Genomic DNA, 16,331 nt, shown 5'->3' on the forward strand with positions numbered 1-16,331 from the left:
TGTTCCATTCTATGCATCCGATGAAGTGGGCTGTAGCCCACGAAAGCTTATGCTCAAATAAATTTGTTAGTCTCTAAGGTGCCACAAGTACTCCTGTTCTTTTTACTAATACTGTAGTAGCAGCAGCATTTCACTAGGAAGGAGTACAGAATTTTAAGCCGGGACCCAGAAGAGTGCTCCAGGGTACTGTTCTGATGGAGATTACAGCTTTCAGAGAACAGTTAAAACTTAGGCCTTCACCACATAGTTAGAGAGCCAAACTTCCAAAGTGGTGGAATAAACCCTTTGTCATAGTTAAATTCCAGCTTGCTGAATTGCAATTCATCCTACATAATATTATTTTCAGTTTCAATTGAATGACACTTAATTTTCCTTTCTAAATTGCTGCATAATGAGTGTCAGACAGTTGTTGCCTAAGTTCAGGCATAGCTGAAACAATATCTGTATGTAAGTGTTTTGCTGTTGTATCGTACACATATACTTGATAAACTAAAATTCTGGGTTTATACCTACATAATAGAACTCCATTCAGTTTTATGAAAGGATTGCTGTCATCTCACAAGAAAGGCTCATTTATTACAGTTGGAGACAAATTATACAGGTAAGGGATATTGAAATCCTTATACAGAGCTAAAAACAAGCATTATTAATTTGAACTAAGATAAGCAGTCAGACTAGTTCTTGCATCTAGAACTTCTGCTTCATGTCCGACAACCCACTAGTTTTATTTTAAAAACGACAGCAAGGCAAACCTATCATTTTGATCCAATAACTTGTACAGGTAGAAAAGAATATATGTAACTTGCTCCTGTAGAAAGCTTACTACAATTCGCTATTCTTCTGTGCAGCAGTTACAGGAAACTTAATTTGTGGAGACATACAAATACCATGTTTGCAAACATTAGAAATAACTCGAGTTGCATTTAACAGGTCCTTGCATGGCACATAATAAAGCTATACAAAGACCATTTCTGCTAAAATACTTAGTATTTTAAGATTTATCTACCATCATGACAGTTGGGATATATTTACTTACCATAAAACTGTCTATTTAATATCTGTGAAATTTCAGATTTGCTGAACTTGTCAGGATTCTTTTTGCACCAACTGCTTGTAATGGCTGAGGCAGAAGGTATGAAAATTGACACTCTCCCAATCGGAAGGGAGTCTTAATGCATCTCCTGGGAAAGATGGCTGTATATCACTCCTTTTCACCATATATCTACCCAACAGAGGACAAGAAGGATGCAAGAGTAAGGTACTGCATGTACAGGAGAAAATTCAACAGTATGTTATAGAACACCATTAGTCAATGGCATCCCCTCAGGCACCTATTTTCCCCAACAATTCCTTTCTACGGACTTCTCATAGGAAGAATGGTTTTTCATTTAAATTTAAACACTATATCAAATTCAGTGATCTTGTATGTATTATCTTGAATGTATTACAAGAGTCACATTTATTAATGTCAAGTGTCAAGATACAATAATTCTACCATTGCCCTTAAACTGCTACCATTGCACACAAAAATTAGCATATTGACATCTAAAAGATGCATCCATTTTCATATGGATGTTTAATCACTACTCAACAAAATGCTAGATTTAGAGTAGTAATTGCAAAAAAGGCTTTCTGGGGAGCACCCTATAGGTATAAAATCCAGCTGAATTGTGTATCTGATTTCTTTTGTATTATAAACCCCTAAACCCCTCAAAACTGAGGAATATGTTAACTATAGAATCATCCTGCTAAACAAGGCACTCTTGCCTCAGACATGATCACATAGTTTCTCATAAATTCAATACAAGATTTCAAGTATCAGTTAATTCAACCAAAATTTAAAAGATTCAAAGTTAAATATTTTCCTAACATACATGTATTTTATTTCCTCAGTAAAGCAGCATGTGATGTGGAGGTTATTGTACACCTGGAGCATAAGTTTTTGGAAACACAAGAAACAGGTTAGTCATAGCTTTTTAAATTTTATTTATTTATTAAACTCCCAGACTGTGTTTACATTTAACAGTTACCAGGAAAGGAAATGAATGTAGGTATTCCATTTTATATCCTAGGGAAAGGAACACTGTCAGGAAAACTCCTAATCTGTCTTATTAGTGACAACATTTAAACCACTAGTTCACTTAATAATATGTTGGTTATTTTTTGCATTTCTTTCAGCAACAACAGTGAAATTAGACTTTTTTTTGCTTTATGCTTCTCATGCAGCAGGAGAATGCTGTTTTAGGAGTTTCCAGCACTGTAAGACGCGATAAAAACAAGCAAGGTTCCCTCCACCATGTTTTGCCATGAAAACATTTCCATTCATTTTAGATTTTGTAGAGTAAAAAAAAAAAAAAACCTCTGAAGGTCCTGCAGTAAAATTAGAGAACATATGACTAATGATCTCTGATATATTATCTCATCCCCTAGCAAGGATTTTCCTCTAAATCAGCTCCCCCTCCCTTTTTGTGGTAATCTATCACTGGGTGAAATCCTGACCCCATTAAAGTTAATGGCAGTTTTGCCATTGACTTCAGTGGGTCAGGATTTCACACTGGTTTTGAAAAACTAGATTAGGGACTTCATTTTGTTGGAGGGAGTTTTTTGCTATCTGGAGGGAAGTTTCTTTCTAACTTGACATTTTCTCTTTTATCCATTGGTTCAAAGGCTGCTTTCCCAATTAGCTATCTTTAAAAAATATGGCAAGATTTAAAAAATATGGCATAGTAGCAGTGTGTGGGATCAAATGAGAGAGAAAGTGAGGCAGTTAGCCTCACAGATTCGAGGGAATATTTCCACACTTGGACGGCAACCACCATAATCAGATACAGCACTCAGCCTTACTTACTATACTTCTGTAAAAATGTAATAAAAATGGAATCACAGGACAATTGATTATTGCTACAACAGAGAAGTTAGATTTCAAAGCAAGTCTAACTATAGCACTAATTTTATACCACAGACAGGTTGACGCTTTCTGCATTTCATCACCAGTGATATGGTTTTTTGTTTTTGTTTTTGAATCTAGAGAAATGCTGTTACATTTCAGAGTTGTGGGGGGGTGAGGGGGGGAAGGGGGAGAAGGGTCATGCATATTTGAATTCCTCCCTTCATATGGGTTAACTGTGGCCTTTTGCATTTTACAGACAAGAACTTTGCCCTTTCCCTAAACATTACATACTCTGGCTTTCATAAGGCACTAATTTTTTTTTTTTTTTAAAGCAAAATAATTTTAAATATTTAAATACTGCAGATCACATGCACTCCTCCTTAGATAAACAATGTAAGAAATGTTACAGTTCACCCTTCTTTGGGGTGTGGATGTCAGGCATCCTAGTATATGCCTGGGCTTCAAAAAGTTTTGATTTGTGAACCAGTCACTCTAAACTGGTTACCCTAAATTATCAGATCCCAAAGATGAAGATAATCAATTATGCTTCTTGGCACTGGCCTATTGATAAATTTGTAGTCTAGTCACAATATTGTCCAATCAGCACAACTATAATCAGCAGCTTTGGTAATGGCCAATGTGCTAGTCAGAGTTGACTTTCCTTAAAAGATCTGAGAAATTGATTTAGCTTAACCAAGTCTGAGTGACTATCATTCAGGAGTAAAGAGTTAGAGAAGGGTTACTTCTACAATGGGGGGTCCCGGGGGGAAGGCTAACAATGAAACAGGCGTACAATATTAGAAGCCTTTATAAAAAGGAAGGGTAATTGAATTTTGCTTTCTGAGACTATATTTAACTGGAAGGCTTTTCTCCTTTTAATCATTTCAATGAAGATAATGAAACAAAAACCTTTATATAAACAGTTTATTTACTCTAAACAGCAACACAGACAAAACGCCATATAAACACAAAAGGAAGTGATGCAGAATCAAGATGCTGGCTGACTTTGGATCTCTGAGGCTCTTAAGCAATAACAACCTAGTTTCTGAAAGATAGAAAAACAAATTAAGGGGAGGGAAGGGGGTGGAGGGTATGATTTTTTCATACAGCCAGCTAGAGTCTAAATATAGTTCTAAACATTTTAAAGCATGCCTGCATCAGATAGCAAAGTAACTAGAGATACTAGTGAATTTATAGAAGTATAAAAGTTTATAATTTTACAGCAGTTGAAATACTGACATCAATATTAAAATAAAAGCAAGTTTTACATAACAATCAAAAATACAAAAGACTGAAGGAAGAGACCCTGTATGAAAAAACTGGGGGCAATTCAGCGAATTCAGAACTGTATACAAGTGGCGAATATGGAAAATGGCACACATACGACCCCCTCCCCTAAGTGAATATTAATTGTACATAGCAACATTAGATTTTGCAAAAATTTTGTAAACAAGTTCTTGCCAAACCAATCCCTTCCTTTTTAAGATGCTGTATGACAGGTGCTTATGATGGCGCAAACTTCTTGGCTTGTGCTCGAACCCTCTTTTCATATTCCACTCTGTTTTGGCTGGATATAAAAAAATAAAGGTCATTAGACGTTTCAGAAATTATGTCAAGTTGCACAATCAATACTATTTAAGTAGTTCTCATCCATATGAGACCCTCAAATTATTCCTTAAGGCAAGAGAGATTAGGCAGAGATGAAGCATCTTACGTACTCATGACAGTAGGAAAACCCATGACTGAACTGACCGACGGGTAAACAGAAAGAAAAAAAAAAAAAAAAATCTTGGCTATACCAACAGCTCACTGTTTAAACACTGCTCATTTAATTAATGAGAGGGTCATTTGCACTGTAGGACCCATTTTGTTTGGAAAGAAGTGACTAGTCAAAACAGGTTGGTAGCCCGGGTAAGACAGAGCTCACTAACATCTGTCCAGTAGGATTTGCTGCAGGAAATAGGAAGAAGATTGTATCTTAGAAGTAAAAGCATGTTGGGGAAGGAGACAAGACATTTACAGAGTTACTCTGTTAGATTTGCCACAGAGTAGATGTCTGTGAAAATAATGAAGTAATAGGAATGTCATGGTAAGTGCTCTTCATATACTAAAGTATTTAGACAGAAGGTGGGTAAGGTACTATCATGTTACCTCATCTCAAAAAAGATACACTGGCACTAGAAAAGGTTCAGAAAAGGGCAACTAAAATGATTAGGGGTTTGGAACAGGTCCCATATGAGGAGAGATTAAAGAGGCTAGGACTCTTCAGCTTGGAAAAGAGGAGACTAAGGGGGGGAATATGATAGAGATATATAAAATCATGAGTGATGTGGAGAAAGTGGATAAGGAAAAGTTATTTACTTATTCCCATAATCCAAGAACTGGGGTCACCAAATGAAATTAATACGCAGGTTTAAAACAAATATAAGGAAGTTCTTCTTCACGCAGCGCACAGTCAACTTGTGGAACTCCTTACTTGAGGAGGTTGTGAAGGCTAGGACTATAACAGCGTTTAAAAGAGAACTGGATAAATTCATGGTGGTTAAGTCAATTAATGGCTATTAGCCAGGATGGGTAAGGAATGGTGTCCCTAGCCTCTGTTTGTCAGAAGATGGAGATGGATGGCAGGAAAGAGATCACTTGATCACTGCCTGTTAGGTCCACTCCCTCTGGGGCACCTGGCATTGGCCACTGTCGGTAGACAGGATACTGGGCTAGATAGACTTTTGGTCTGACCCGGTACGGCCATTCTTATGTTATGTTCTTATGCTCTTGCTCCATGCTAAAAAAGCCACATTGACACTATCTGCCTCACATTACTACATCTTTAAATTCTCTGAATGTACTGTTTACAACCATTGCCTCCAATTCCTCTCTGCCTGCTGGATCCTGGATCCATTCCAACCCTGCTTCTGTGGTCTCCACTATATTCATGCTGTTCTCAAAGTATCTAATGAGGTTTTCTTAACTAAATCCCAGGACCAATACTCCATCCTCATCCTTTCTTGGTCATTATAGTACCACTCCCATCCTCCCAATCACTCAGGTTCATAATCTGAATGTCATTTTTTGGCTCTGCCCTCTCTATGGGCCTTCATAGCCAGACTGTTTCCAAAATATGGCACTTTTTCCTTCATATAGTCTCCAAAACCTGGTCTTTTCTTTCCAGACTGCCAAAGCTCCCATTTACACTTATCTCATCTCTGGTCTTTACTACTGAGACTTTGATCCCATAAAGCCCATTCAAGACTCTGCTGCCAAAATAATTTTCCTTTAAGGTCTTGTCTCTTCCCCCACTGCCCCTTTTGAATCCTTCTTAGAACTCCACTTTTCACCAATTCATAGATTCTAAGGCCAGAAGGAACCATTGTGATCATCTAGACTGACCTCCTGTATACTACAAGCCACAGAACTTCCCCAAATCTTTTAGAAAAAAAACAAAACATCCAATCTTGATTTAAAAATGGTCACTGATGGAGAATCCACCAAGACACTTGATAAATTGTTCCAGTGGTTAATTACTCTCATTGTTAAAAACGTACACCTTATTCCCAGTCTGAATTTGTCTAGCTTCAATTCCAGCTATAGGATCATGTTGCATTATTCTCTGCTAGATTGAAGAGATTGTTATTAAATACTTGTTGAACCTTGTAGTTATAGACTAATCAAGTCACCCCTTAACCTCCTCTGTTAAGCTAAATAGATCGAACTCCTTGAGTCTACCAGTAAGGTATGTTATCTAATCCTTTAATCATTTTTGTGGCTCTTCTCTGAACCCTCTCCAATTTATCAACATCCTTCCTGAATTGTGGGACCTCAGAACTAGACACTGTGCTCCAGCAGTTGCACCAGTGCCAAATACAGAGGTAAGATAACCTCTCTGTTCCTACTCGAGATTACTTTGTTTATGCATCCCAGGATCGTATTAAGCTCTTTTGGCCACATTGAGAGCTCATGTGCAGCTGATGAACTACCGTGACCACAAAATCTTTTTCGGAGTCACTGCTTCTCAGGATATAGAATGGGGTACTCTAAGTATGGCCTAAATTCTTTGTTCCCAGATACATATGATTATATTTATCCATATTAGAACACATACTGTTTGCTTGTGCCCAATCTACCAAACAATCCAGATTGCTCTGAATCAGTGACCCATCCTCTTAGTTATCTACCATTCCCGCAATTATTGTGTTATCTGCGAACTATCAGTGATGATTTTATATTTTCTCCCAGGTCACTGATAAAGATGTTAAATAGTGCAGGACCTAGAACTGATCCCTCCGGGACCCCACTTTAAACACACCCCGCTCAATGATGATTCCCCATTTATAGTTACATTTTGGGACCTAACAGTTAGACAGTTTTTAATCCATTTAATGTGCACCATGTTAACTTTATATTGTTCTAATTTTTTAATCAAAATGTTGTGCAGTATCAAATCAAACACCTTACAGAAGTTTAAGTATATTATGACATCACTATTACCTTTACCAACCAAACTGGTAATCTCATAAAAATATATATATCAAGTTAGTTTTAGCTGTTACCTCTCAAGAGAGAGATCTTGGAGTCATTGTGGATAGTTCTCTGAAAACATCCACTCAATGTGCAGCAGCAGTCAAAAAAAGCAAACAGAATGCTGGGAATAATTAAGAAAGGGATAGATAACAGGACAGAAAATAATATGTTGCCTCTGTATAAATCCATGGTACACCCACATCTTGAATACTGTGTGTAGATGTGGTCGCCCCATCTCAAAAAAAAATGTATTGGAATTGGAAAAGGTTCAGAAAAGGGCAACAAAAACGATTAGGGGTATGGAACGGCTGCTGTATGAGGAGAGATTAATAAGACTGGGACTTTACAGTTTGGAAAAGAGACAGCTTAGGGGAGATATGATTGAGTTCTATAAGATCATGACTGGTGTAGAGAAAGTGTTATTTACTCCTCATAACACAAGAACTAGGGGTCCGCAAATGAAACATCCACCAGTCAATGTGCAGTGGCAGCCAAAAAAGCTAACAGAATGTAGGGAATCATTAAGAAAGGGATAGATAAGACAGAAAATATCATTGCTTCTATATAAATCCATGGTACGCCCACATCTTGAATACTGCATGCAGATGTGGTCACCCCATCTCAAAAAAGATATATTGGAATTGGAAAAAGGCAACAAAAATGATTAGGGGTATGGAACAGCTTCTTGGAAAAGAGATGATGGGGGCGGGGGGGGGGGGAAGATATGATAGAGGTCTATAAATCATGACTGATGTGGAGAAAGTAAATAAGGAAGTGTTATTTACTCCTCATAACACAAGAACTAGGGGTCACCAAATGAAATTAATAGGCAGCAGGTTTAAAACAAACAAAAGGAAGTATTTCTTCACACAATGCACAGTCAACCTGTGGAACTCCTTGCCAGAGAATGTTGAGAAGGCCAAGACTATAACAAGGTTCAAAAAAGAACTAGATAAATTAATGGAGGATAGGTCCACCAATGGCTATTAGCCAGGATGGGCAGGAATGGTGTCCCTAGCCTCTGTTTACCAGAAGCTGGGAATGGGCGACAGTAGATGGATCACTTGATGATTACCTGTTCTGTTCATTCCCTATGGGGCACCTGGCATTGGCCACTGTCGGAAGATAGGATACCGGGTTAGATGGACCTTTGGTCTGACCCAGTATAGCCGTTCTTACGTTGATCTATTTGCCACACTCGGGTTTATTTGCATTAATTACATTGCCCTCCTTTAGTTCTTTATTGAACGAGTTCCTGTATCAGCTGCTCCATCATCTTGCCCAGGATTGATGTCAGCCTGACAGCTCTATAGTTTCCCAAGTCAGCCCATTTACCCTTTTTAAAAATAGGCACATTCATTTTCTTAAATTTTTCTTGAACTTCCCCAAGACTTATTGAAAATGAACATTAACAGTCCAGCAAACACCTCAGGCTTTTAAAACTATCTGATGCATGTTATCTGAACCTGCTGATTTAAAAATGTCAAACTTTCTTCTGCTTATAACATCCCACAGAGATATTAGTGGAAAGGAAAGAGTTATCACCTTATGATGAGACTGCATCATGTTTTCCCACACCCCAAATACAGAACAGAAATATTTACTGAACACTTCTGTCTTTTCTGCATTATTGTGGTTAATTCTTCCATTTCCATCTAGTAATGGACCAATACCAAAACACACAAAAACAAACAAAAACAAAAAACCCACTTATTGTCCCTAACACTGCTGGCCAAAGATTTCTCCTTGTGTCTATTGACTTTCCCAATAAATGTTCTGCAATTCCCACTTCTGATTTACAGTCACTATTATCAACTTCCCCTTTATTCCATTGTTATATATTATTTTTTTCAGTTGCCTTCAATTCCCCTCTAAACCAGGTTGGTTTTTTTAACCAGCACAGTCTTCTTCCTCAATTGTGGCTTTTTGGGCATCTAGGAATGGGTTCTTAAACGATAACCAATTATCATTCACTTTTTTTGATTAAATTCTTCCTCGCAGCTGCTTCGGTTCATAATTGCTTTCAGCTTTGTAAAATTGGCCCTATTAAATCTCTAAGTAGATATATTACTGGTCTGGACTTTATTCTGCTTGCACATTATAAATGTGATCAAGCCACGAGCACTTGTACCAAACCTACCATTAACTTTTAATTCTGTGATCAGTTCTTTATCTGTTAGGACAAGGTTTAACATACAACTCCTCTACATTAGCTGCAACACTTTTTGAGTTAGGAAACTCAACTATAATGTTTAGAAATTCCAAGGTTGTTTTTGTACTGGCAGCATGAGACCTCCAGCATGTCTCTCTCAAACTAAAGTCCTCCACGATCTCTCAGTTTTTCCCCCTACACATTATAGATAGATACATAAGGAGGCAGTTATTCTGTTCCCTAGTGTGATTTAGTGGTCTGTAGCAGGCATCAACTGGTACCCCATGTTGTACTTTCTGTTAGAACATTGATCCATAAGCATTCAAGATAACTTTTTTTTGGAGAGTCAGTGACTAACAGATTATGCCAATTTTTGGCACAGAGTGCACTCCCCTTCCCCTTTTGCCTATTTGATCCTTCCTAAATAGGTTATACCATTGATTTTAACATAATTATGTGAATCGTCCCACCAGATTTCTGTAATACCACTCGTCAAATTTACGTTAATAAATGAGCAATTCCAGTTCCTCTTGTTTGTTACCCAGGCTCTTAGCATTAGTGTATAGGCAACTAAAGAATTTCTTCCCCTCATGTCCTTTGGTTCCTTGATTCATTCTGTTCTCAACATCTCAATTTTCTGCCACTTAAGTGCTCGTGTCTTCCCTCTTTCCACCGTCTCCTTTTGCTATTAGTTTAACCCCCTCCTGACTATTCTTGCTAGCCTTTCCCCAAGGAGATTGGTCCCTCTTCTACTGAGGTGGAAGCCATCCAAGCTATACAGCCTCCTCTTCCCATAGAAGGTGGAACAATGTTCTGCAAAGACAGCCCTCCATCCTGCACCACTTACCTAGCCAGCAATTCACTTTCAGAATCTTCTGCCCTCTGTCTTTCTTTGCTTATGGGACAGGAAGGATCTCAGAGAAGATTGCTTGGACAATCAGAGATGTTCTTTCTTACCTTTAAGATTTCACAGCTTAGCCCTACACTACTTATCAGACTGATAATCTCATTGCATCCAATGCCATTTCATTCTGCCAAAGTTCCCAGCCTTCACCACCCATAAACCCACTTCTCACTAAGATCTCCATACTCTTTCCTATGCTGCCCCATATACACTGCACAAACTCCCCCAAAATAGCTGTAAATCCACTACTTTAAGACCAAAATGGCTACAGAACCTCCCAGTTCATTACAGTTAGGAATGTAATGAGGAATGATTGTGCATGTAGCTACTGTACAGGACTTGTTAACTCATCCTTCCTCTCCCTTGCTTCTACACATTAATTTCACCCAACTGTTAAGTCTTGTTAACCTAGGATTGTAAACTCTTTAGGGGCAAAGACTCTCTTTACATATCCGTACAGCATAATGGGACTTTGATTCCTCATTAGAGCCTCTATATGCTACTGTATTAAATTGCCTTATCACTGGACCTTCAACCTTAACTTTAAAGTTAGTTGGTTGTTTTATTGAGGTTACAGCATAAAACTAAACATCTCTACATAAAGCAGACCCAGAAATTATTTTCTAGAAGCTGGTTTACCTGTCTTACCGTCAATCACTCAAATGGAGACCCAGAGTTTACAAACAGCTATAAGCCAGTCAATGTGTTTAAAAACCCCCAGAAAAACCCAACAACTAACCAGTAAATTGTGTAAGCCTCTGCTTGAGCTGGGTCTTGAATATTTGGTTCATTTAGAAGTTCTTGTATTCCTAACAAGATCTGTATAAGAAAATATGGAAAAAATAATTTATGTAAATATTACTATGAAACATATACAAATCAGAACTTCTATAAATAAAATGTAGAATTGTGCACAAGACATTCCAGAATCACACAAAAGATAAGCTGACAAAGCAAGCAAAGGTGTACAGTTTTAACAGAAGAATGTTATGACCTGTTTAATTGTGATTGCTGGCCTCCAATCCTTATCCTCCTCTAAGATGGAGAGGCACACTGTGCCTGAAGGATACACATTTGGGTGGAATAATGGTGGTTCAAATTTACCTAAGGAAGAAAAGATTTCTTTATGTGCAAATCTAAGATTTTGGACCAAGTTTCATTAAATCAGAACATTTAAAAAGTCGACTTTTAGTAAAGCTGGCCATCTCCCATTGTCACAATCCCATTCAGAAAATCCATTAAGTTTTTCTGCAGTGCAGTTACCTTTAGTTCTCCCTCCTTTGTTGGGTCTACTTGTATCTCCACGTCAGATCTCAGTCACATTACTGATTAACCTGATCAGTCCAGGCCAAAATATGTTCTGAATGAACAATATTACCTATTATCCATTCTAAGATAGGAGGATTTCATTAATGCTAAATGGCACTAAGTGCAGTGAAAATGTACAGGGGATCATTTATTACTTAAAAGAACTCTGTACAGAGCAGCTCACCCAAACCTTTACTGCTTCCTCCCAGAGCTCAGATCCCACCACTATGAAATACGATGGACTGAAAGTGTATCCTGGATAATAGTTAACACACAACGCTCTTTATATGTTTAAACTGCTGTATGAACAGTCGGTGGATATTAGTATTAATGGGCACTGAAATTATGAGGAGCACAACAAACATCCTGCTTTGAAATACAGTTCCCGAAACAAGCACTGCCACAAGCAACAGCTCTTAAACCAGAGGACAGTTTCTCTTGCTATTTCACCAAGCTCTATTTAGAGTAGTTTTGTGATGGCCTGGGCCCAAAATGCAATACTACTTATATCAATACTCCACACTCCTTCATAAAATAATGAAGCAGATCAACTCAGATGACCACATGTATACATTTTTCACCACCTATTCCCCCCCTTCATTGCAAGTGTTACATTAAAGAGACATTTATAATACCTTTAAAAAGTCTCCTTACCAAGAGTTTGTCTATTTTAAGTTTCCATCATTTTTTTCCCCGTGTTTCACTTTATCTTTATGTACAAGACCAATAACTGCATTCAGAACACAACAGTGAATTTTAAATTAAGCTTAAATTGCATTTAAATCAGGACATTTCTATTCCATTTAGGTTGTACAATCAATTTTGTCCCTAAAATTAAATTGTGTTTCTTTAATACCTCTGTTTCCTTTTTAAGGACTTAAATGCAAAGTGACAGATGACTGATTCTGTAGCAAGACAGTTTCAGAGATATTCCCTATCTTTAAAATGAGGAATTCCATTAATACTGGCAGAATCTTTCAAGCCAGCTGATATTTCTCCAAATGCCTGCTGTATGTTTTTACAAGTGAAAAGGTAGGCTGTCTTATGTCACAAGCATTAAATTGGAGATCAACTGAAGAAAGAGCCTAAACACATCAGGTAAATTTCCAAGGTCTTGAAGAAACAGGACAGAAACCTTTAGGTGGCATACTGTACTCTCTCAGAGAGCATCCCATTCAATTCATTATCCCAACTATACATATAAAATGATGGGGTCCAAATTAGCTGTTACCAGTCACAAAGGAGATCTTGGAGTCATCATGAATATTTCTCTGAAAACATCTGTTCACTGTGCAGCAGCAATCAAAAAAGCTAACAGAATGTAGGTAACCATTAGGAAAGGGATAGATAATAAGACAGAAAATATCATAATGCCTCTATACAAGTCCATAGTATGCCTAAACTTGGAATACTGCATATACTTCTGATCGCCCATCTCAAAAAAAGATATTAGAATTGCAAAGAACAGAGAATGTCAACAAAAAACAATTAGGGGTATGGAACAACTTCCATATGAGGAGAGATTAAAAAGACTAGGACTGTTCATCTTAGGAAAGAGACGATTAAGGGGGGACAGGATAGATGTTTATAAAAATCACGAATGGTATGGAAGAAGTGAATATGGATGTGTTATTTACCCTTTCACAACACAAAAACCAGGGGTCACCCAATGAAATTAATAGGCACCAGGTTTAAAACAAACATAAGGAAGTACTTCTTCATGCAACACCCAGTCAACCTGTGGAACTCATTGCCAGTGGACGTTGTGAAGGCCAAACGCATAACTGGATTCCACAAAGAATTGGACAAGTTCATGGAGGATAGGCCCATCAATGGCTATTAGTCAAGAGGGTCAGGATGCAATCTCAGGCTCTGGATGTCCCTACCCCTCTGACTGCTAGAAGCTGGGATTAGGCCACTTGATAATTGCCCTGTTCTGTTAATTCCTCCTGAAGTACCTGGTACCAGCCACTATCGGAAGACAGGCTGTTGGGCTAGATGGACCACTGGTCTGACCCAGTATAGCCATTCTTATGTTCTAATTGGAAAAACTTAAATCTTGACATCAATGTGCGATGAGCATCATCTGAAGCAGGAATGTGTTAAGACATCAAAAAGCAGCAGCCTTGTTTTTAAAAAGCCCTATGTGGTAATTTAAATAATAGATTTGAAAAATAATTTGTTCAAGAAATCCAGTGGTTAGCTAGGGCAACAGAACTCCATAGATAGAAAATCCATGAATTTTAAAGACAGTTTTCCTACAAATTTCCCTAATAGATACTGGAACATTAAAATCAGTAGTAGCTATATAGCTATCATAAAGCAGAATGTATTGACTCAGCAGCCAAATACCACTATTACGAACACCAAAGATAATCATAAATACAAATGGTTTCTACAGCTTGCAGTAGGATAAAAAATTGCAAAGCAAGAATTGTTATTTATGTAATACTATGTGTCCTGTATGCATATCACATGCAAAAAAGCCAAATTTATGTTAATGTAATGTTATGATTATGTTAAAGTGAAAGCACTCCAAAAATTACTACTACAACAACGCTGCACCTCCTGTGTATCTTATAGTACATTGGAACATTTAAGGAAAAGGAACAGAAAAATACGAGGTGGACACAACTTAGCTAAGTTAAAAATTGATAGAACAATCCTAACTTTTGAAAATTTGATTTCCCATCTTTAATATTTAATTAAAACTATATTTTTAAAAAACAGAATGAAGAAAAATCTGGAGCTAGGTAGCCTGAGAGCTCTTGCTGTTTGTCTATGCAGCTTATGGAGGTCTTTCGAAACAAGTACACCTCTACCCCAATACAACGCTGTCCTCAGGAGCCAAAAAATCTTACCGCGTTATAGGTGAAAACGCGTTATATCGAACTTGCTTTGATCCGCTGGAGTGCGCAGCCTCGCCCCCCTGGAGCACTGCTTTACCGCGTTATATCCGAATTCGTGTTTTATCGGGTCACGTTATATCGGGGTAGAGGTGTATGCACTTCACTCACTGCACACACATTCACACTGCTTCCACTTAGGTGCTATCCTCTTAACTTAAGGTACTTTTCTATCAAGAATGCACAATACACAATTTTCAATATAAAACTAAGCAGATGCAACAGTTGTCAGTGACGACTATGCCAAGTTTCAAAATTAAGCCATTTTTACTGGAACCATATTAGAAAAAAAGTGATCATTAATTAAAAAACCCAATCCCTTTCCCCCTAAAAAAACCTCAAACCAAAAAAAACCCCCAAACAAAACAAAAAAACCCACAGATTTTTCTAATCTCCCTGAATTTCAGTAGCTGAACAGCTTTCTTAAACTTTCTAAAGAGGCAAGCCAGGGAAAATTTTATTTTAAAGATGTATATGTAAATGCACATGAAAATAAGGATTATAACCATTTTAGTTTTAATTATAATAGGGATTAAGCATCCAGGATAATTAATGAAGTGTTATAAGAGCTCCACCCTATCAGGTAGTTTTTCATATGGCGATACGCACTCAGATTCAACATCATTCTACTAGAAACTGGTATTCTGTCACTTTACTTACATTTTGGGGGTGAGGAGGGATAGTCATCCTTGAAAAGCATCCGTAGTTTAAATAAGCCTCCTTCCCATGGTGTCTGTCAGGAAATTTCAGAAAAGTTAGTTAGATTATGGTAACACCCAAAGTATGCCAAGCACTTTCACAATAGATGGGGAGTTTATAGTCTAAAGAGAACAGAGAGAAATTAAAGGTGCATGCCGGGGAAAAAAAACATTCAAGCACAAGTAGGGCTGTTACATGACTATCTGCTATATTATATACATTTATTTTCATATTTTGTATAGGATATTTGCCCCTCTGCCTACCTATTAGGTTTTTTTAAAAACTTTTTAATTTCCTTCTTTAAAATGTATTTTGTAGTTTTAAGACACTAAGTTAATTTCAATTAAATGTTTCCTGGATTTTGTTTAAGCTACTCTTCTTTAGAAGTCTCCCATTTCTCCCTCAGTGTTGTTACTGTACTATTATTAACATCCCAATCCTATTATCTTGACCTAGGTACTGCCTAACACTATTATCGATCACTGATAATTCTTCAGTTTCTAAATAAGAATACCCCACCCACCCATGATTTTAATGACGGTAGGAATATTGCAATCCAATCTTCACTGCATGCCCTTCCCTGAGGAAAAACAACAAAAGATGAAGCTGCTCTCGTGCTCAAGACCAGCATAGGCACACATCTGAGCAAACAGGTCTCTAAATACAGACAAGGAAAGTTCCATGAAGGTTGGTGCCGATTATATCAGTCACTGATGGAACAGTGAAGGTATCTTTACAGGCTGTCTCCTCATGGAGTCTCTCTCTAGGGTGTTGGAGTCTTTACAGGCAATCCCCCTATGAAGAAGTTGGTTGAGCTACCCGAGTCACATTGCAGTCGTAATAGGGTACTGGGCCACCGGTTTTCTATCTGCTGCCACTGCACCTGGGTCAGTGTGGCCTCTTGTCATTTAGGTAGGAAGTTACTTAGGTATATCCCTTAAGGATGATGAATTA

General features: G+C 37.7%; 1 protein-coding gene across 1 annotated transcript; it reads right to left on the reverse strand.

Annotated features, from left to right (window-relative positions):
* Positions 1–3,800: 3,800 nt before the first annotated feature.
* Positions 3,801–15,436, reverse strand: UBE2I (ubiquitin conjugating enzyme E2 I). The gene is made up of 4 exons (XM_026650745.1): positions 15,339–15,436; positions 11,459–11,568; positions 11,204–11,283; positions 3,801–4,457 (listed from the first exon to the last, which is right to left on the reverse strand). The coding sequence occupies exons 1-4, from the start codon at positions 15,376–15,378 to the stop codon at positions 4,394–4,396; spliced, it is 294 nt and encodes a 97-aa protein (XP_026506530.1). The 5' UTR covers positions 15,379–15,436; the 3' UTR covers positions 3,801–4,393.
* Positions 15,437–16,331: the final 895 nt, after the last annotated feature.

The sequence above is a fragment of the Terrapene carolina genome, unplaced genomic scaffold (genome assembly GCF_002925995.2).
Source record: "Terrapene carolina triunguis isolate 2854851 unplaced genomic scaffold, T_m_triunguis-2.0 Scaffold93, whole genome shotgun sequence".
Lineage (NCBI taxonomy): Eukaryota > Metazoa > Chordata > Testudines > Emydidae > Terrapene > Terrapene triunguis.